This window comes from Oncorhynchus mykiss, chromosome 15, assembly GCF_013265735.2.
Source record: "Oncorhynchus mykiss isolate Arlee chromosome 15, USDA_OmykA_1.1, whole genome shotgun sequence".
NCBI lineage: Eukaryota > Metazoa > Chordata > Actinopteri > Salmoniformes > Salmonidae > Oncorhynchus > Oncorhynchus mykiss.
The window spans coordinates 17,256,417-17,280,266 of record NC_048579.1 but is presented as its reverse complement, the minus strand read 5'-3'; the positions used below and the strand labels follow the sequence as shown (position 1 = coordinate 17,280,266).

The 23,850-nt window shown below is 41.3% G+C and overlaps 1 protein-coding gene across 1 annotated transcript in view; it reads right to left on the bottom strand.

Annotated features, from left to right (window-relative positions):
* Positions 1-23,850, bottom strand: part of LOC110490933 (histone-lysine N-methyltransferase 2C) — a 228,806-nt gene that overhangs the window by 192,696 nt on the left and 12,260 nt on the right. Inside the window, exon 2 of the mRNA XM_036945610.1 lies at positions 22,746-22,907. Coding sequence (XP_036801505.1) covers positions 22,746-22,906 — 161 coding nt within the window. The 5' untranslated portion in view covers position 22,907. The remainder of the gene's footprint in view (positions 1-22,745; positions 22,908-23,850) is intronic.

The following is a 23,850-nucleotide window of genomic DNA, read 5'->3' as shown; positions in this document are numbered from 1 at the left end:
CTTTTATATTGACGACGTTATTGTCCGGTTGAAATATTATAGATTAGTTAGGCTAAAAACAACCTGAGGATTGAATATAATTATAGTTTGACATGTTTCTATGAACTTCACGGATACAATTTGAATTTTTTTGTCTGCCTGTTGTGACTGCGTTTGAGCCTGTGGATTACAGAAGAAAACACGAACAAAACTGAGGTTTTCGGATATAAGAGAGAGACTAATCGAACAAAAGGAACATTTTTTGAATAAATTAATGTCTTCTGAGTGTCACCATATGAAGATCATCAAAGCTAAGGGATTCATTGTATCTCTATTTCTGACTTGTGTAACTCTTCTACTTGGCTGGTTAATGTTTGTAATGATTTGTCTGCTGTAACAAACAAGTAACAGACAACTGTTCACAGGACACTGAAATCAGGCCTTCATAGTCAAATTGCTGCAAAGAGACCACTACTAAAGGACATCAATAAGGAAGAGACTTGCTTGGGCCAAGAAACACAATGGACATTAGACTGATGGAAATCTGTCCTTTGGTCTGATGAGTCCAAATTTGAGTTTTTTTGTTCCAACCTTTGTATGATTGTAAGATGCAGCGTAGGTGAACGGATGACCTCTGCATGTGTGGTTTCCACCGTGAAGTATGGAGGTGGTGGTGTGATGGTGATTTGCTGGGGACATGTGAGTCAGTGATTTAATTAGAATTCAAGGCACACTTAACCAGCATGGCTACCAAAGCATTCTGCAGCGATACCCCACCCCATCCCATCTGGTTTGCGCTTAGTGGGACTATCATTTGATTTTCAACAGGACAATGACCCAACACTCCTCCAGGCTGTATAAGGGCTATTTGATCAAGAATGAGAGTGATGAGTGCTGCATCAGATGACCTACCCTCCACAATCACCCGACCTCAACCCAATTAAGATGGTTTTGGGATGAGTTGGACCACAGAGTGAAGGAAAAGCAGCCAACAAGTGCTCAGCGTATGTGGGAACTAATTCAAGATTGTTGGAAAAGCATTCATCATGAAGCTGGCTGAGAGAATGCCAAGAGTGTGCAAAGCTGTTAAGGCAAAGTATGGCTACTTTGAAGAATCAAAAATATATATGTTTTGATTTGTTAAACCCTTCCTTGGTTACGACATGATTCCATATGTTATGTCATAGTTTTAATGTCTTCACTATTATTCTACAATGTAGAAAATAGTAATAATCTTCAATGAGTAGGTGCCCTAACTTTTGACTGGTACTAGTATATATATATTATTATTATTTTTCTTCTATTTTTAAGCCCTTTAAACCTGTGGACACTAAATTAATCTCAAAATTGAACTTGAGCGAAAGCTCCCTCCATGTTTTTTTCAGTAACATTTGTTAGAGTGTGGTGGACCAAGGTTTGTTTCTGTTCACTTCTCTCTGGAGCACTGGAGTCCATAGCTCACCACTTCCCTTCCCTCCCCGGTCTGTAATAGGCCTAACCAACACTGTCAACACTGGTGTTGCAGCGAGAGCAGCCAAATGGGACGCACCGCTCCACCTGCGGCTTACAGCTCAGCTGCTGGTGATATTGTGAAGGGCTCATTCTACAGAAAAACTCTAAATAACATTGAAAAAAATGTGACACTTGAAATCATTTTCTACATGATTCCCACATGAACTGGGAGAGAGAGGATTGGTGCTCATATCAGTTCCCTTTACCAAGCAAAAGCAAAGTCATGAACCCTGTGGTGGTAGCAGACCGAACATGCAATGGAAACCAGGGCACCAAACCAGGGCATCCAAAACAAGCCCCTGGAGTGGAGAAAGAGGGATAGGACTGGGCAGACAACTAGGGCAAGAGAGAAAGCTGGAGGGAGAAAAACACACCTCTGTCTAGCTCTGAAAACTTGGCTGGACTATCTAGAACAGCTCATGCGTAGTGGATCTGTGCAAATGTAGCTTCTAAAAAGCTCTGGCACTTTCTGGCTCTCGATCGCTCCCTCTCTTTCTCTGTGCTACACAAGAACAAAGAGGTGCTATTCAGAGTACTTACCAATGTGGCTCTCTTAACTCAAAGCCTGCAACCCGGACCAAAAGGGCCTTCTCCTTTAGATCACGCGTCTTAACTCTGCAGGTTTACTCGACATTTGTACTTGATTGTTGAATTAAGATAAATAATAAGTAAAGAACTCCTCACCAGGGTCTCCCGAGTGGCGCAGTGGTCCAAGGCACTTCATCACAATGCTAGCTGTGCCACTAGAGATTCTGGGTTCGAGTCCAAGCTCTGTCGCAACAGGCCCAGCGTCGTCCGGGTTAGGGGAGGGTTTGGCCGGCAGGGATGTCCTCGTCCCATCGCGCACTAGCGACTTCTGTGGCGGGCTGGCGCAGTGCATGCTGACAAGGTCGCCAGGTGTATGGTGTTTCCACCGACACATTGATGCGGCTGGATTCCGGTTTAAGTTGGCATTGTGTCAAGAAGCACTGCGGCTTTGTTGGGTTGTGTTTCAGAGGATGCATGGCTTTCGACCTTTGCCTTACCCGAGCCCATACGGTAGTGGCAGCGATGAAACAAGACTAACTGGATACCACGAAATTGGGGGAAAACCCTCATTAAAAACCCTCACCTTGTTGTCTAGGTCTTAATTGAAAGGAAACACCAAAAATCTGCAGACACTCGGGCCTCCGTGAAATTATTTTGACACCTCTGCTTTAGGATGGACTAGCCTAGATGTAGATTGGTTCAGAACACTGACTGAGCTGGTCCAAATAACATTAGGTTCTTCTGAAGCAGCCTAACCCCCATAAAGCAAGAGCAGAATCAGAAAGCGGGATATACACATCAAAAGGAAGACACTTCCTGGGTTTGTGTTCAGTTGGGGACAAAAAAAATATTCCAGCAATGCAATAAGCTGTTTCAAAGCCAAAACTCTTTGGACGGCAAAAGCAAGGACTAGCGGCCTCGAAAGCAAACCAACCAAACACAAAGTTTGTAGTGGGAAATATTGGGTTTCCACTGCAAACAACTGAGGCTTTGCGGCCTATTCCACCTTGCACAATGCGGTGGCGAGGTCAGGGGCTGAGGCATCAGGTAGCCAGGGTTGGGTTTCTGGGATGGAGACGGACACCGCTATTGACGCTGCCATCGGCAACCGAATCCCAGTACTCTGATCAATGACCAACATCATTGAAAATGCAAGGCCATTGTGTCCTGGAACAGGTTTAATCCAGGTCAACTGGTCTGGCCAGACTGATTCCTCTCCTTTCCACACCAAGCATAGTAACTAGTAGCCTAATCCACTGTTCAGCATGTTTCATCTAGCCTGCACTGCAAGGTACTGGTTTTACTTATTAGAAATTCATGCCAACCTCAAACACCAATTCTACAACTTCTCCAAAATGACTGATGGCCACTGCACAACATTCTCGGTTGTCTCAAAGGCTTGAAACTACCTTTTTGGTCCATCAACCACTCTGGCAGGTAGATTTAGTTAAGTTAGTTGAGATGCTTTATAAATGTTTCTAAAACAATAAATGTATTACTAGACCAGAGTCATTTAAACAAAATACCACAGATGAGACTAATTTCACCTGCCCCTTTAAGAGTGGGAGATTACCGTGGGAAAAAGACTCATGTTTGTACCTGTGAGATTGAGTCTGGCTAATCTGACCAGTAGCCGTGTTGTCTTCTCTTCCCTAGCAGTTGAAACTCAAAAATTGGAAAAACAAACTTGCTTGTGAACAAAACAATGCAAATAGCCAAGAAACACTAGGATGAAGTCTCACTTCAGTATACTTTAGTTTCAAGTAAATTAGACCAACTTTTATACCTGTGCGCAGCGCTTCTAAAAATGTATCTTTCACTCAGCACGTGCACACAGCCCCCAGCCAGTCAGTGTTGCTGCGCGAGGTGGGATAGGCTACATAAGATTTGTAGCTATGAAACAAAATGGCAGAAATACTTAGAAAACAGCTACTGCAGCACAAATGCGAGTGAAATGCTCGCACTGTGGCTTGTGAAATAGACATTTTACCCGCCAACGGAAAAATCTGACGGTTGGCGGGTGTTCATTTTAGGCACTGGTTGTCTCCAAATCTGTGTCCTCAACAGATGAAGTAAAAGGACTTGATAGGTGGAAGCCAGACCAGACCTTTTCGTCATTAAGGAAACAATATGAGGAAGGGAAGGTTTTCTAGGGTACCTAGTTTAGCAATATGTTGGACATGCATGGCAGTTCAAGAGGTGGTGGAGCTGCGGCTGCCCATAGAATGGATCACACTTGAGGGATTTCCAATTGGACAGTTTAAGTTAACGGTGGAACAGTGGTCGAACACCAACGATGTCAAGTGGCCCATGTTTGCAAAAAGAATGCAAGGACCCTCAATATATGCAACCTCCAGACAATTAATGTTCTAGTGTCAAGTGACTGATAATAAGACTGATAAGTAAATAAGTGAAAAGCCTCTCAAAAAACCTCTTAGGATTCGTTGGTTAATCCATGCATGAAGCCAAACAATGCCCAACCCCACGAGAGACCTCTAAACAAACAAGAAGAAAAACAGAAGTACAGTGATGCTTACTGGTATGCAGGCACTGCATAATACATGCATCATGGCTATGTGACTTCCCACTTCCCAGAATCCATGGGTTTTGCCAAGTGGGGGCACCTAAATGGATTTTACATGTACCTGTCCTAACTCCCGTGCATCACAGAGGTAAACAAATGATGAAATGTGGGCTAATGTGTAACCCGAAAGCAGAAAAGGCAGATCCTTTCACATGCTGCAGTCCAGTCGGAGATGAAAAGGTGCCACTCGCACAGAAAAACGGCAGTGACAATCCTAAATAAGGCTTTCTCTTTTCAATGCCAAGAGCACCAAAGATAATTTTCCATTTTGTGCAAAACTTTTGAACAAAACCCTTTTTCTAACCACCTGCTAGTCAGAGAGAAGAAGGGATGAGGACGGTCCTAAAGACATGGCCCAGGCTAAGGGAACCGGTGTAGCATCCATTGGTCATATGGCCCAGGAGAAACTCTTGGAAAACTGTCATGTTACAGTCTTACAGGAGTATGCTTATCGTCGTCATCAGCCAACTTAACTCCAATAAATAACATTTTATTGGTCACATTCACATATTTAGCAGATGTTATGTGGGTGTAGCGAAATGCTTGTGTTCCTAGCACCAACAGTGCAGTAGCATATAACAATTCACAAATCTAAAAGTAGAATACAGTATATATATATATAAGTGCCTAGAGTTCCATTGTTAAGGTTGCCTGCGATAGTGATGGCTATTTAACAGTCTGAAAATGGTTTTGATGCACCTGTACTGTCCTCGCCTTCTGGATGATAGCGGGGTGAACAGGCCGTGGCTCGGGTGGTTGATGTCCTTAATTGATCCTTTTGGCCTTCTTTTGACATCGGGTGCTGTAGGTGTCCTGGAGGGCAGGCAGTGTGCCCCCAGTGATGCGTTGGGCTGACTGCACCAGCCTCTGGAGTGCCCTGCGGTTGCAGTGCTCCAGTTGCCATACCAGGTGGTGATACACCCCCGACTGGGTGTTCTCAATTGTGCATCTGTAAAAGTTTGAGGGTCTTAGGGGCCAAGCTGAATTTCTTCAGGCCCCTGAGGTTGAAGAGGCGCTGTTGCGCTTTCTTCACTACACTGTATGTGTTGGTGGACCATTTGAGATTGTCAGTGACCTGTACACAGAGGTACTTTCCAGCTTTCCACCTTCTCCACTGTGGTCACGTCGATGTGGATAGCTAATCATTCAAATTCATTGTTACTGGTTCACATAAACAGAGCCCACCCCCCATTTTTCTAAGTTTAGGCTACCATTAGTCTTAGATTCCACTAAAAATGAAAATGTACTGGTTCATATAAAGAGCCTCCCCAACAGAAACACCAATACAGGACCAATCAAAGTGCTACTCTTGTTAATTCCAAATCCATGCACATTTTACATTTGCACCACTCAAAAGCAGGTGGTATCGAACAGAAGCAGACAGTCACAAAAATATGAATTTGAAGGTCATTTGTGTTTGTTTTTTGTTTGTTTGTTTTTTTAACATACATCCAGAAACTTAAAGCCACAATTCTACCACAGTGAGAAACGGAGCAGGTAGTGTTGGACAGAGAGAGGGAGAAGAAAAAAAGAAAAGCTGTTGCAAGTAGTTCCAGCTCGTAAGGCAGTGGCAAAATCCCGGCATGGATTAACTGGCTGGGATGGGGCACACCCCCTTCTCCATAGCCGTTTCCCAGCATGCCATTTAACCATTTCCTCTCAGTTTTTACACTTCCAAGCTTTTACAAGCAATTGTTTAAACCAGATTCAAAACAAAGCGCAATGCTAGGGGCTAGAAACCTTTGATATGCGGACTCACAGGACATTCCCTCCTCACAACCAAATTCAATTTACCTTCAACCTATTCATTACCCGCAAGAGCCATGTTGCAAATAAGTATTCCTAGGATTTTTGTTTAAACTCCAGCACAAAAACTAGGTTGAGCTTTGGGGTTGAGATCTGGCAACCACAAAAAAAAACTATTGTGCACTACTGCGACACAGAGGCATGGAGGTTATTTTAGGGTAACATCAATGGCGACTAGGTCTGACACTAAAGGGGCCAAATGTAATGTGGCTATTGTATTGATACATCCGTAAGGCCAAGATATTGAATGTGTATTAAGCCCCTTATACAATACAGTAACAGCAGACCCAGGAAGAACCAGGGTTCCTAGTCTGGTGTATTTGGGGCTTTCTTAAATCACATTCATTGATAACCATCAACCAACTGCCTTCCACCCCTATTTCACTGCTGACACAATTCTATGCCACCAATAACATTTAAGAAATACCAATGCTCTGAAATAACTTTCAAAATGATATGGAGCCATTGTGTCCATATTGCAAATAAGCATCTCTGTCAAAGCTATTTGTAAGCACCCTCATGATTGACAGCTGTTCTGAAAAAACCATGCCAGCCATTTAGACAGTCAGGTAACAGTTTTGGTGATTCACTGCCCAGACCCCTTGGGCATTGCCACAACAGGAGAAATGAACAGACGCAGCAGCCATTAGGTTATGTAAGCAGTCTCAAGGAGGTACCTCTAAGCTCTTGCAGTCTTTGTAAAAAAATATATTTAAAAAGCCTGGCACACAGAGACACACTTCAGTGACATAAGCAGCGGGTCTTGGACAAGCAGAGTGGAGTCTAGGGACAAGCAGAGTGGAGTCTAGGGACAAGCACAGTGGAGTCTAGGGACAAGCACAGTGGAGTCTAGGGACAAGCACAGTGGAGTCTAGGGACAAGCACAGTGGAGTCTAGGGACAAGCACAGTGGAGTCTAGGGACAAGCACAGTGGAGTCTAGGGACAAGCACAGTGGAGTCTAGGGACAAGCAGAGTGGAGTCTAGGGACAAGCAGAGTGGAGTCTAGGGACAAGCAGAGTGGAGTCTAGGGACAAGCAGAGTGGAGTCTAGGGACAAGCAGAGTGGAGTCTAAGATTTCCTTCAGAAAAAGATAGGAGCTATGAGGAAGAGGGAAGCGAAATCTTTGCAGAAAAATGTAGCAATTTCCTCTGAAAAAGGGTTCTTCTAGATAGAAACGACCAAGCTTGGTTTCTGACATAAAAAGAAAGGTATGAGTTGCAAAAGGTCAAGGCAATAATTCCGATATAGATTGAGCCCTATAAATCATTGTTATTCAAGGATACGTTGTTTATTCCCCATCTGGGACATATTAAGATCGCCTCGGTGTGAGTGTGTATTTGTTTCGCGCCCACGATCCATGTCCACACATACACACCTTGTGAAGAAAAACAAGGACTACCTGGAACAGAGCCTCTAGGAAGTGGCAGACAGATCACATAACAGCTGTAACACCATACAACAGCACATATACATTACACTGTATGTATAGAAGAATGCTAATGGGAAAACAGGAAAGGAGCAGTGTCATCCACACGCACATTTTCCAGGAAGTCAGCGATGACATCATTTGAACACCAGCCATGATTTACGGTCCATAATCAGCCAGGTGATATTTTGACTAGGCCAACCAAGCTGTCCCAAGTTCTCAATAGCACTAAGTAGCATCAAGCCATTTAAAAAAGGCACAATATGGGATATTCCCAGTTGTCCAATGGCAATTTCAAATAAGCTGCATGAAAATAAATACCTTAGAAATACCTCATTAGCTTAGTACAGCTGTCGTACCCAATCATTACTGACTGTCAGTTGCATCCATAGCTCCTGAATTTGAGCGTGGTTACATTTCTCCAGCATCATCCCTCAGCTTTATACCAAATCAAGTGACGGGGGAAAAAAATAACCTTAGGATTGTGGGCTTTCAGTAATATTTTCTATCCAATACTATGTGTTTTTGTGTGTATGTGAATAACTAACGTCAGAGAGTTTGGTAAAGTTCAAACATAATCTTTTACTCAGATATAACATGTTACAGGTCACAACATCCTAATCAGACATTCATAATGCACCTGTTTATATATCTTAGATGATGTGAATAATGCCAAGCCAGTGGGGCACTTATCTTAACATCTTCCTTTTCATTTAGAACTAGCTTATATTAGAGGTCAGCCGATTAATTAGGGCCGATTTCAAGTTTTCATAGCAATCGGAAATCTGTATTTTTGGACGCCGATTTTGCAGCTTTTTAATTGTTTTTATTCAATATTATAATATTATATTATAATATTATAATTTATACAATATTAACCAGGTGAAATTGTCACCTCTCACCACAGTTTGGGTCGCCTGGCTCTTTGCGAACTAATTTCCCAGGATTTTACGTAATTATGACATAACATTGAAGGTTGTGCAATGTAACAGGAATATTTAGACTCATGGATGCCACCCGTTAGATAAAATACGGAACGGAATAAATGTTTTGTTTGAGGTGACAGTTTCCGGATTTGACCTAAGGCTCATATTGCTGTGTGTTTATTATAGTTAAGTCTATGATTTGATATTTGATAGAGCAGTCTGACTGAGGGGTGGTAGGCAGCAGCAGGCTCGTAATAGTCAAAGGTATATGGTTTAGAGAGAAATAGTCGACGCGTTATAATTCCTGTAATAACTTGCGGCTGAACTTGAAAGGGGTTCCTTTGTTATTTTACCGATCATGTCTTCAATAGAGAATGTCTTGATCTACTTCAAATAAGGTCTGTGTTTCGTGCAGGCTTAAACCGCCTCTGCGTTTTGATACCCCTGTAAATCTCACTAGGATAAGGTAACGTTTGTCAAAATATTTTCATAAATCCCCTCTACAAAAAAAATGATCTTCGCTTATATTTAGCCAATATTGATCAGAGTTACCTTGTCCTATGGATATCTACACAGCTATAAAATTGTCAAGGTGATGTAAGCCTACAGGAAACACAGACCTTATTTTAAGTGAATCTGAAAATATCCTATGGAATAAATGAATGAAGGAACCGCTTTTCAGATTTTGCTAGAACTTTGGTAGTCAATTCTTACCATGTCCATTATTGTTTTCAACATGCATCACAGGTAACTTACACTATTTTTATTCAAACAGTTGAGAGTATTTGTCTCATAAGCAGACTCTTCGGTATCATTGTCACTTCAGAGCTGTGTGTGTATTTTACAGATGGCAGAGAAAAGCAGAGAACCAGTGTGGGACTATTACATGGAATTGGCACCAGGGAAAGCAAGGTGTCTTATTTGTGATAAAGATGTAAGATTTAAAATACCACCAACCTGTGGAATCACCTTAAGAACACCCATCCAAAAGCCCATATGTATTATATTAAGTTTGAAAAAAGTGTTCAATGTTCATTCAGTATTGTTGCAATTGTCATTATAATAATCGGTATCGGCGTCGAAAAATCATAATCGGTCGACCTCTAGCTTATATATGTGGCACACAGCCACAAAATGTTTAATTTCTTGGGTCATGTTGGACCAGAATACTGAGCCTCTGGCTTTTCTTAAGACTGGCTTCGACCAGAGTGCCCTGCATGGATACGAGAGAGAATCATTGGGCGTCGAGTTTCTGGCACTACCACCCTGTCGCCTTTGTTGACAACCTCTTCCTGCATTGTGAGTGTGCCTCTATGTCCAGTAGTCCCTACTCTTTCTTGTGTCCGGCCAGCCTCTTAGGATAAAAGACTGACGCATTCAATAACTATTGTCCTCTGCTGAATGAGCTTTAATAGCATCCCGTGTCTGTGGGGAGATGTGAACCATGCTACTGATCAAAACATCAACCTCAGCCTGTAGAGCATACACGGTCTCATGTGTCCGATATTGCAGGTGACTAGTTGTTGGTAGTGCTGCTCTAGACAAGAAATCTGCAATGTGAAGTTATATTCCTTTCTTGTATAGTACCTGTAGTTGATAACGTTGAAGCATCATCCTTTGAAGTCGCTTCAATGCAGTCAGATTCTTTTTTTAAGATAACCTCAAGCGGCTTGTGATCAGTGTGCACCGTGATAAAGTCCCGATCATGAAGGTATTGATCAAAACTGTCACAGGAGAACACTATGGCTAGGCACTCCTTTTCAATTTGGGCATATCCTTGCTCCATGGGTGTCAACGTCCTTGAAGCAAATGCAATGGCTGCCCCTTCTGCAAGAGCACTGCCCCTAGGCCTTTGTCACTTGCATCACATTGTAGGGTCACTTCTTCAGGGAGGTCATAGTACATAAGTATTGGTTGGTTGCTTACAAACTTCTTGATTTGCTCCAATGCATCATCATGTTGAGGAAGCCATACCAATAGCACATCTTTATTGGTCAGCCGACACAATGGTCACATACGTCAGACAGATGAGGTAGGAATTTGGCTGAGTAATTTACAAAACCAAGCAATCGGTGCACTACTTTTGCATCTGTAGATGGCGGCATTTACTGTACTGCCTCCACCTTCTTGGGGTCTGGCTTCAGACCTTCAGCTGTCAAAAGATGTCCAATGTATTTAATACTTGTGAGCCTGAGCTTGACTTTGTCTTTATTCAGATTCTTCTCACTTGCTCTTTGTAAGAGCCAAGTCAGGTTGTGGTCATGGTCCACAGCCGTATACCAGGATGTCATCAGCTATGACGCTTATTCTTGGTAGTCCCTGAAGTGCATCATGTTGCCTTCACTGATATTCCTCTGCAGCAGGTTTCACTCCAAAAGGTAACCTTGTCCACCGGTATCTACCATTGGGGGTCCAAAATGTGGTGAGGTAACTATCTTCATCCAAACATAAATGACCGTACCCATTTTTTGAATCCATAACCGAAAATATCTTTGCGTTTGCCAGGCAAACAGGCATTTGGTAATGTGCCCAACACAAGGCTTTGTTCTGGGCACTTGGATCAAGGTAGACTCTTTTTTTCCAGGTTTTTCCACCACAACCATGTTGCTTATCCACTTAGTAGGTTTGGTGACCTTCGTAATGACATCCTGTTCCTCCATTGAATCAACAGCCTTCAGAATCTTTTCCTTCAGTGGAATAGGGGTTCTGCCGGGAAGCTGTTGAACTGGTCTAACAGACTCATCCACCACTAGGCGAAGCTCACTGGCAGAGCCCCCATCCCTTCAAAAATGTCCTCAAACAGTTTCAGTATTGCCTCAGATGTACGAGCCTGATGGGACCTTTTGTTTTTCTTTAGTGCTGAATGACATGTTAGTGGTTGAGCTGTAGCAACTTTAGCTTTTCATACATTTCTGCTGAAAGGAGGCACTTTTGGAAGGTTTTCAACACTTGGAACTTTAGCACATTTCCCCATCATGATTGGCTTGTAGTTCACACTCCACTACTGGTGTAATAATCGAGCCATTGTACAGCCTTAGCCTTGCCTTGCTTGGTTGAGGCTTTGCATCTCCATCCTGCATTACTAGCATAAAGTCTCTGGAGCTGAGTATATTGACAGTTGAGCCACTCTCTAACTGGCATTTGATACTGCTGCTTGGTTCATAATCGCAGTTCTCACATGTCAGTGGGGTAAGCTTTAAGTTAGTAAACCATTTATCTTTGCCACTTTGAACAGAATTAACATCTGTCATGTATAGCATGTCCGCTTCTTCATCATCATTTTGATCACTGCATGTATCCTGTTCTAGCAGATTGACAGGCTTACTTTGTCTGTCTGTACACTTTTTTTCCCACAGAATTTGCATTTAACCCCATATGCTGGGTATTTCGCTCTTGCGTGTGTTGATCCACAGTACGTGGACCCTTCTTTAGTATGAATTATGTTTCCATTTTCTATCGACACGGTCTCTGTATTTGTTCTGAGTGGCACAATCGACAGATTCAGGGACAGTGTTCATCTTTTTTAATTGGGTCTGTGTCTGTTCACTTGCTCTGCATATATCTATGGCTTTATTCAGAGTGTAAGTTGTGGTTCATGCAGCATACTTGCTTTTATCTTTACAGCCAATCATTTTGTCTCTCAATGACCCGAAATCACATGAATACGACCATTGACGCAACCTCACAACATATTGACCACGTCTCTGCTTGAGTTTGATCTCATGTGTTAAAAAGCAATCTTTCATAAATCACATTACAGGTAAGTTCAAAATGCCTTTGCAAACCGTCAAGTTTTTTCTTTGAATATTTTCTGTCCTCTTCCCCCAGATCTAGGAGACACGGAAGCATATGCCACTCTTCCAATAACACTGAGCAGTGTTGCCAATCTCACATGCAGGTCTTTTTTTTTTATCTAAACCTGTAGCGATGTCATAATTCTCCTTCTGATCATAGAAGAACAAACAGTTCTGATACAAATCACCTTTCATGTCCATGGAGCTAGGCATCAGAATTTGACTGAGACATTGTATGCTCTTTGTCCTCGCTCATTTGTTCCTCTATTTCAAGTCTTTCCCGCAGCGCTCGACTTCTTCAAGCTCTGTCAAATTGGTTGTTGATCATTGCTAGACAACCATTCTCAGGTCTTGCCATAGATCTCCAAGTAGATTTAAGTCAAAACTGTAACTCGGCCGCTCAGGAACATTCACCGTCTTCTTGATAAGCAACTCCAATAACTGGCCTTGTCATTTAGGTTTTTGTCCTGCTGAAAGGTGAATTTATCTCCCAGTGTGTGGAGGAAAGTAGACAACCAGGTATTCCCTTTAGGATTTTGCCTGTGCTTAGCTCCATTCCGTTTCTTCTTTATCCTGAAAATAATTCCCCAAAACAAATCACAAGCATACCATTAACATGATGCAGCCACCACCATGCTTGAAAATATGGATAGTGGTACTCGGTAATGTGTTTCACTTGCCCCAACCATAATACTTTATATTCAGGACAAAAAGTGAATTGATTTGCCATACAGTTCCTTCTGTACAGGCATCTCTCTTTTCACTCTGTCAATTACAGTTGAAGTCGGAAGTTTACGTACACTTAGGTTGGAGTTATTAAAACTAGTTTTTCAACTACTCCACACATTTCTTATTAACAAACTATAGTTTTGGCATGTCGGTTAGGACATCTACTGGCATGACACCAGTAATTTTTACAACAATTGTTTACAGACAGATTTCACTATATCACAATTCCAGTGGGTCAGAAGTTATATACACTAAGTTGACTGTGCCTTTAAAAAGCTTGGAAAATTCCAGAAAATGATGTCATGGCTTTAGAAGCTTCTGATCAGCTAATTTACATCATTTGGAGGTGTACCTGTGGATGTATTTCAAGGCCTACCTTCAATCTCAGTGCCTCTTTGCTTGACATCATGGGGAAATCAAAAGAAATCAGCAAAGACCTAAAAAAAAAAAAATGGTAGACCTCCACAAGTCTGCTTCATCCTTGGGAACAATTTCCATACGCCTGAAGATACCACGTTCATCTGTACAAACAATAGTACGCAAGCATAAACACCATTGGACCACGCAGCGGTCATACCGCTCAGGAAGGAGGCACGTTCTGTCTCCTAGAGATGAACGTACTTTGGTGCGAAAAGTGCAAATCAATCCCAGAACAGCAGCAAAAATGACCTTATGAAGATGCTGGAGGAAACGGGTGCAAAAGTATCTATATCCACAGTAAAACTAGTCCTATATCGACATAGCTTGAAAGGCCACTCTGCAAGGAAGAAGCCACTGCTCCAAAACCGCCATATAAAAGCCAGACTACGGTTTGCAACTGCACATGGGGACAAAGATCATTATTTTTGGAGAAATGTCCTCTGGTCTGATGAAACAAAAATAGAACTGTTTGGCCATAATGACCATTGTTCTGCTTGGAGGAAAAAGGGGGAGGCTTGCAAGCCGAAGAACACCATCCCAACCGTGAAGCACGGGGTGGCAGCATCATGTTGTGGGGGTTCTTTGCTGCAGGAGGGGCTGGTGCACTTCACAAAATAGATGGCATCATGAGAAAATAAAATTATGTGGATATATTGAATGCTTTTGTTGGCACTCCGATATGTCCCATAAACATCACAAATGGTCCTCCGTCGATATATATCCAAAATGTCCATTTATTTGGCGTGTTTGATCCAGAAAAACACTGGTTCCAATTTGCTCAACGTGACTAGAAAAGATCTCAAAAGTTACCTGTAAACCTTGCCAAAACATTTCAAACTACTTTTGTAATACAACTTTAGGTATTTTTTTACGTAAATAATCAATAAAAATGAAGACGGGATGATCTGTGTTCAATACAGGAGGAAAACAAACTGTAGCTAGCTTTCTGGTCACGCGCTTCTAACAGCACACTTCAAGTTACCCTCGTTCTGAACAGTGCTACTTCTTCATTACACAAAGGAAAAACCTCAACCAATTTCTAAAGACTGTTGACATCCAGTGGAAGCAGTAGGAACTGCAAGAAGGTCCCTTAGAAATCTGGATTCCCAATGAAACCCCATTGAAAAGAGAGTGACCTCAAAAAAATATATTTTTCTGAATGATTTGTCCTCTGGGTTTCGCCTGCTAAATAAGTTGTTATACTCGGTTATAAGTTCTGTTATAGACATGATTCAAACAGTTTTAGAAGGTTCAGAGTGTTTTCTATCCAAAACTACTAATAATATGCATATCTTATCTTCTGGGGATGAGTAGCAGGCAGTTGAATTTGGCCATGCATTTCATCCAGACGTGAAAATACTGCCCCGTCACCAAGAAGTTAAACAATTTAAAGGCAATGCTACCAAATACTAATTGAGTATGTAAACATCTGACCCACTGGGAATGCGATGAAAGAAATAAAAGCTCAAATAAATCTCTCTACTATTATTCGCTAGCGTCCCACCTCGCCAACAGCCAGTGAAATTGCAGGGCGCCAAATTCAAAACAGAAATCCCATAATTAAAATTCCTTAAAACATACAAGTGTTATACACCATTTTAAAGAAACTTCTTGTAAATCCAACCACAGTGTCCAATTTCAAAAAGGCTTTACTGCGAAAGCACACCATGTGATTATGTTAGGTCAGCACCTACTCACAGAAAACCAGTCTTTTTCCAGCCAAGGAGAGGGCTCACAAGAGTCTGTCATCACTAACCTTTAATGATCTTCGTCAGATGGCACTCATAGGACTTCATGTTACACAATACATGCATGTTTAGTTCGATAAAGTTCATATTTATATCCAAAAATCAGTTTATTTTGGCGCGTTATATTCAGAAATGCATGGTCTCAAACAAACATCTGGTGAAAGTGCAGAGAGCCACATCAAATTACAGAAATATTAATCATAAACATTGATAAACGATACAAGTGTTAAACATATGACTAAAGATAAACTTCTCCTTAAGACACACAAATTACCAGAGGGAGTCCGACCAGCAATTGGTTGGATTGTGCCGGGCCAAGCTCAGACCTGCTGCGCTGGTCAAAAAAGAAATAAAAATAACACAGCTAGTGACTGACTAGCACCCGTTGTCTCACTCTCTCCTTCCTGCTGCAGCGACCACCAGAGAACATCAAAGTGTTTATCGTGCCGTCAATGTTGCTGAAGCAGAGAAGTTCTGTTACAGAAATCCCTCATTTGAAATCCCTATTCCCTTAACTTCTTGAATCTACTTGAGACGCACATGTCCCAAGTAGGCACCTGGAAATGCAAATGCGCTACGCTAAATGCTAAATGTACTCGTTAAAACTCAAACCTTGATCAAAATTCACAAGCAGGGTATTAAATTAAAGCTACACTCGTTGTGAACCTAGCCAGCAAGTCAGATTTTTAAAATGCTTTTCGGCGAAAGCATCAGAAGCTATTATCTGATAGCATGCACCCCCCAAAATGCCAGCTCGACACGTAAACAACAGATTTTGCGATAGACGGCGCTACCCAAAACGCAGAAATAAAATATAAAACATTCATTACCTTAGACGAGCTTCTTTCTTGGCACTCCTATATGCCCCATAAACATCACTATTGGGTCTTTTTTTCGTTTAAATCGGTCCATATATACCCAAAATAGCTTTGTATAGAAGTAGTGTCATTCAGAAAAATTCATCGTTTTTAAACGCTGCGTAATTTTTTAAAATTAAAAAAGTCGACGATAAACTTTCACAAAACACTTCGAAATCCTTTTGTAATCCAACTTTAGGTATTAGTAAACGTTTATAATCTATCAAAACGATTACAGGGCGATGTCTCTTCAATAGGTCCTCACTTCAAAAACAATGCAATCTGATCTCTCCTTGAACTGCATCCGGGTGAAGACTGGAAAACTTGGGGTCAGACAGATGGATTTTCCAACAATTAATTCGATTGAAAATTAGTACAATGGCGCCATCGTGCGGAATTTGTATGAAGTGCAGGCAAATTTCCATTAAATTCTGTTCTCCTTTAACAACTGGTGGAAGTGACTTATGGAAATTATTTTTTGCTTTCAGAGAGCAGTTTTTCTTGCGTTTTTCAATGAAACACACGCTCTGTTATAGTCACAGCCGTGATTTAACCAGTTTTATAAACTTCAGAGTGTTTTCTATCCACACATACTAATCATATGCATATACTATATTCCTGGCATGAGTAGCAGGACGCTGAAAAGTTGCGCGATTTTTAACAGAATTTTCAAAAAAGGGGGGGGTAGATCTAACAGGTTAACCCTTGCGCTCTTAACGTGAAACATGTATGCATCGCATGTATGCATCACGTGACCAAAGACCTATTTGCACGTGACTATCATTACTAGAGAACGTTGGTTATTTAAGTATTACTCCACAATGTCCGTTATTCCAGAGGACGAGTCGGTCGGGATTAGTTTTTTTCCAAACTGCAACTCTTTATTTCTTCCCAATAAATTGACAGTTATGCCAGAAGCCTGAAGATTTTTTATTCTGGGCGTGAAGACACAGTATTTCAACATGTCCAGGTGATATGGCCACACTGATAACTCAAGCTTGGTTCCAAGTTTCTAAACCATACCAAACTGTCACCATATTTGAATTGAGGAAGTGTGATCATAATCATTAGGACATTTGAGCAATCTGCAGTATGTCCTAGATGCCCCCCAGCCTTCAGATTTGAGCTAAACAGTGCAATTGCACTTCAGATATGTTAAAGCTTTGGATGCGAAAGTATACATTTCCAAACCTTTTGGTCAGTTGCATGCTGCTTTGAGATCTATTAACAGCAAGGGTTGCATTAAATAGGCTCAATATTTGTTACTTATGCATTTGGCAATATTCAAGTAATAAAGTATTCCCTGTGAAAGTTGATATATAAATGGCCCACGTGTAGCCTGTGAATGACCAGCTCAAAAATCGGTCTTAGATAGCAACATTTTAAATTGTATTTTTTTTAATTTTTTTAATTGGATAACAGTATAGACTCAGAGCTCCAAAATTGTATATCATACAATACAGTTGAGGAACAATGGAAAAGTAATTCTGCTTTGAAAGTTGATAAACTTGTAAACTCACTTTTGAGAAAATGGCCTTTGAATGTTTTGGTACTACTACTGGAGAGCCCTTCTTTGTCTACACCGATTCATCATAGGTTGTTTTCATGTTATCCAGAAGTCGGTGACTAAAACTGTGCTGTCAGATTGTCAGTTTGTAAATTCAGAGCGTTTCACGCAGAGCATTTAGAGCGCACACTGGATGCTCTGGGTGATGAGTAGGGTTGATCCAAACGTTCTGACCTCACAACTGCAGTCAAGCACCCAAGCTAAATGGCTAACATTGGCTAGTTTGCCAGCTACTTCCAGACACAAATGAGATCATGGTGACCATTTTACTCAACCTAACAGAGCTGATTGGGCTGTTTTCATGTTATCCAGAATGTTGGTAACTGTGCTGCTGGCAACAACTTAATTACACTTTTTTGCCAACATTTACTGACACCGGCCATATTCAACAGGTGTTGAGCATTTGTAAATTCATCAGTTATTCTATGCTCTGGCACACTCAGACGAGAATGCTCAGAAATCGGACTACATAGCCAGAGAATTTACAAACGCACCTGAAATGGTTACTTGCATAGTGGAGTCTTTTGTTAAGACATGTAGCTAGCTAGCTAGGTAAACAATTTCGCATAATCCCAACTCGTGACGTTACTACCATGCATGAATCTGCAGGTATCTAACCAACCAGGTTCAATGTTAGCTAGCCAAGCAAATGGCTCTGAGATATGAATAATAAGATCATACATGTAACATACGCTAGCAAGCCAGCCAGCTAACAGTACACCAACTTGAAATGAAACCACTTTGTCAAAATTAGAAATGTGTAATATCTGAAAATGTAGCTAGCTTAGACTATTTTACCCGTATACATCATTCATGGATGGACACATCTCCTGTCGGATGCCATGGTTGTCCTTAGTTTGAAGATGTAACCTGGAGACTGGCGTTTTCTCCATCTCCTTAGCTATCATACTCAAATTCCACTGATTTCAAAACTCGGTCCTCCAGAAAGTGGAGAGAAACACTTTTTACTACACAATACTTGTTTTTAAAGCGGAGTTTGACACAAGGGTACCTAGAAATACTGGACAGCTCAAATAGACAGAAGCGTGTTATATGGCCTACCAATTCAAACTCTCGGCATGTTCAGCCCACTCATTATCTCAGGCTAGTGGGAAGGTTGCTGTTTTTTTCCATGGCTAAACCAACTAGGGTCATAATTTAACAATTTTATTCGTACTTACATTTGACATACAAGTTTGTTATTAAGGAACATGAAAGTTCACATGTTCGAGGCATTTCTGCCAAAAAAAATGCAGAAAAACATTTTACATCTAAACGGCTCACCTGTGAAGTAGTGACCCCGTGACATACGCTTAGTTTCCTGAAACAGGTCACACAACTTAGTTACATTTATCGAATCAGCTACTGTTACCGTGCACAAACCGCGAGCAACACCTGTCAAACTCAGACATCTCTCTCAAAACACAGGGATGTTGATTCACATGGGACTAGTATTACCAAAGGACATTGGAGTTTGTTACTCTCCTGCGATGTAAAAATGACTGACATGGCAGATTGGGTCAGAACTAAAATTACAGAAGTGGTGTTTTGTTCTCGTGCACATAATTACATTACCCGAACCCCCCCAGTAAAAATAAGCCCGTCTGAATGGGGCACAATAGGGCCTGACCTATAGCTTATCATAATTACATCAATAAATTGGTTATAACAAACTCTGAACACCGTAAAACATGACAGCAAAATGAATGCTGAAGACATGACAAATTCGAAAATGGGGGAATGTTTACTGGTTGCTCAGGAGGTAAAGGGGAAAGCCAGATGTTTGGAATATACTTTACTAGTTGTGGAAAATACTGGAGCTCAAGAAAAATAAGGTAATGCTGCGTGAATATTGTGTCTGCCAAACAGGTGCTGTATAGATTACAATATAATTTCTGACCTTTTGGAACAATGTAAACACTAAATAAATAAGTGTACCAGAGAGTCCGTTGTAATGTTTTTTTGTTAAGCCTTTATTACAGGAAAGACTAAAAACAGTCGCATTCATTCATGAATGCAATTTCTGAAATGGAATGCTTCATTTATTGTTTAAGCCAATTATTCAAGGCTCACTATATTTTAAAACTAAAATGCTTGATTGCAATTCAAAATCATGAATGACTCATATGCTGTGTAATGACATGAACGAATTAATGATGGATTCAGTAGCATATAAGTATTGAAATATAGTCCTAAGTAAGTTACGGTATTAAGAATAAACAGGAGGCGCTCTTAGCTGTATGTAGGCCTCAATGTTGGCTATACTAAGCCTACTAATGATCATGACCTTACTTATGATCATTATAATAATAGTAATAATAAGATCAAGAAAGAGGAGCGTTGTTATCAATATTATTTTTTCGGACAATTTGGAACAATGTAAACACTAAATAAATGAGAAATAATACCAGAGCGGCTGTTCTAAAAATATATTATTTTTTTTTTACAAAAATGTTAAAGTGCAAAGCTTAAAAAAAGCTGAATTTGTGAAATTGCTTACTTACGTGAGGCTTGGTGCTCACGGAATCAGTAAGCTTCTAAACAAACACAAACGGGCAACATTCCTATAGATGCACATGAATGATTTATAAAGCCAGGCACATTTAACAGTTAGGCTATTGATTATAGACCTAATTAAGTTGGGGTTTCCTCTCTCCTCACTTTTCTTAGACAATGATACAAGGGCTGTTTTCTCATTTCCTCATTCTACTGCTGCCTCCGCCGCATTGTTCTCAACACCAATATGCTGGTTAACTTTGCTATTATACAAATAGCAACATGGTCTAGGAAAAGGCGCCAACTCAACAGCGCACTGATGTGTTCCTGCGACCACTAGCGCATTTATTATAAAATAATATTTTTTATTAGTGTTGCACCATTGTTCTTATGTAATATAAACAAACAATTGCAGTAGAACGTCTTAGACTGATGGACTGTTCCATCCCCACCACAATGGATGAGTCCACTCAGATAGGTGCGAATCAGACAGGTGTCTTGTACACCATGATATATTTTTTATTGCTACTGCTCGACTAAAGAAATCTTGGTCGACCAAAAGCCTATCGACCAGTCAACTAAATGGGTTAGCCTTAAGCCAATCACATCCTTCATCTGAAGACGAAACCTCCTCCCCACAAAGTTATACAGACCATCTTCTAGAGTTGTTCTTGATTGGATTAGTGCTACATGGTATTCTAGTGATAGGTGGTATGCAATACTTCCTCTCCTGTATGAGTTTGCCATGTGAAAGGATGAAAGTGGGGATATCTCTGAGACAAAATGTAACAACCGGAAAGGAAAAACATGAAAAAAGACGGGTACATTGTCAGTTCCTAGGCAGTGTCTCTGTGACGGGGGAGTCAGTCACTGGCCGCGGGCAGCGTTTGGTACACTAGCACACACATCGCACCTCCCTGCTCCGTTAACAATGTGGGTCGACAAGTTCACTTTGCTATCTTAGTACATACATTTTACACTTTATTCTTACCTCCCGTCAGTAACAGTTTATGGTATAAAGAATGTACAGACAAGCGTTCATGTTTAATTTAAGCAACGTTTATTGTACTTATCTATGTTATGGATGAGCGTGTTGTTTGTTTGGTTCTGTTCCTCTCTCTCCATCTCTGTAGCTTCAGGGTATGCTGGGATAAGGACCAGAGCTACGGTAATCAGGCTGGCTTTGTAGTGGCTCAAATGGCTCGTTCATGTGAATGGGCATATTGGAAGACTCCATGTCAGTAGGGATGGGATTTTCTAAATGTGTTATATTGGTATATTGTATCTTGAGAAACGTGTTGCAATGTATATAATTCATTATGTTTAGCTGAGTGAAAAATGTAGGCTTTGATGACGGTAATTGCTTAATTAATAAGTGCTGGGTATGTTCTGATGGGAGGGGTTTCCACTACAAAAGGAGCCTCTCTTTCAGTTCAAGGGGGGAACCATTTTGGATTGAGCTGTTGATGGGGGCAGCATTGTTTTAAGCTGTCCCCATAATGTATACTTTGGATGGCAGTACTGTTGCTTTTCTTCCGGATTCACTACGTAAATAAACACCCTTGCACAGAAGTACTTTTGCGGCTCTGCCATCTTTTTATTTGTTAGAGGTTAGGTTTTTCAGTTTAGCCTTCTGGCCTACTCTACGTGACAGTCTCCTTGAGTGCCTCGAGGGGGCGCCCGGCTTCCTCTGAGCCAATGCACCTCAAAACACGAGTGGCTCGTCAAGATGGAATCTCGGCTTAGGTTGGCTCCACGCCACACTTTGTGACGCCCCGCTTCCCTCTCCAAACACACACATACCCCTCCCCACCAGCAACGTTTGGGGATAGCTTGGGTTATCCATGTAGCCACAGCAGCACATATCTCCTTCCTTGCACTCATGATTCATTTGGGAGGCCGCGTATTGGGAGATGAAAACGCTGGCAGATTTAATAATTCATGGTACTTAATAAATTCATTTAGTGGACCTATGGGGTTGTGGGGCTGAGGGAGATGAGTATTACCAATTAAAAATGTTTTTTTTTTTTTAATTGTCCGCTTTGAAAGAAATGGCAAGATTACTGAAGAATTCCATGAGTTGATTAAGTAATAAACCTGAACCAGCCAAAGAGACATCTGTCGGTAGACTTAATGTTTTTATCCTCTACGATAATAATTAATCCTACCTTTACAACTCACAACCACCCAAAATGAAAACTCCAACCAACCAACCCTCCCCCCTAAACAACCAAACTGCTTAGTAAAATACATCCAGTAGATCACCACAAGAACAAATGCCACAGGGACCAATGAAACCACAGAGGGCAACACCATCAGCCAAGGCATCAAAACTAAGCATCACACCAAGATTAGAGTGCAGAGGGACCTACTTCTTTCTGGGTGTGGGTAATCCAGAGCCTGCATCCTTACGAGGCCGGCCGCGGGGGCGCCGGTCTGTGGGGGCAGGGGAGGGGGTGCACCCCCCAGTAATGCTCAGGGGAGTAGAAGGTCCGTGGTCAGAGGGATCCAGACTCTTGTCCTCTGATGACATTCTGCGGACCAGGATGGAGAGCATAGAGAAGAGGAGAGAGAAGGAGACAAGTTTATTAATTGAACCATGGACATCGGATTGGAGCTGTGGGGATACATTGGTCTTGCTAGGTAAGATAATTAAATACCAAAGTAGATAAAAAAGAAACAGAAAACAACTTCTGGTTTGGTTAACACACAACCTGTATTGTAAGGTGCCCCGTTTGAGTACACCATGAGACACAGTGGACTTTCTACTGAAATCCATCCACACACACAATACATTTAGAACGGCCTTGTTCTGAAATGGATTAAAAAGGTTTAGAGATTACTGAAGAAAAAAAAATATCACAATTACATAAGTACTCAGACCCTTTACTCAGTACTCTGTTGAAGCACCTTTGCCAACGATTACAGACTGGAGTATGACGCTACAAGCTTGGCATGCCTGTATTTGGGGAGGTTATCCCATTGTTCTCTGTAGATCCTCTCAAGCTCGATCAGGTTGGATGGGGAGCATCCAACCTGAGTGTGCGTGTGAGATATATCTCACACACACAGTACTAGTCAAACGTTGACAGACAATCATTCAAGGGTTTTTATTTTTACTATTTTATACAATTGTAGAATAACAGAAAATACATCAAAACTATGAAATAACACATGTGGAATCATTACGAATCAAAAAAACAAAAGAATTGTTCAACAAATCAAAATATATTTGAGATTCTTCAAAGTAGCCACCCTTTGCCTTGACTGTGAACACTCTTGGCATTCTCTCAACCAGCTTCACCTGGAATGCTTTTCCAACAGTCTTGAAGGAGTTCCCACATATGCGGAGCACTTGTTGGCTGCTTTTCCTTCACTCTGCGGTCCAACTCATCCCAAACCATTTCAATTGGATTGAGGTTGGGAGATTGTGGAGACCCAAGTCACCTGATGCAGCACTCCCATCACTCTCCTTCT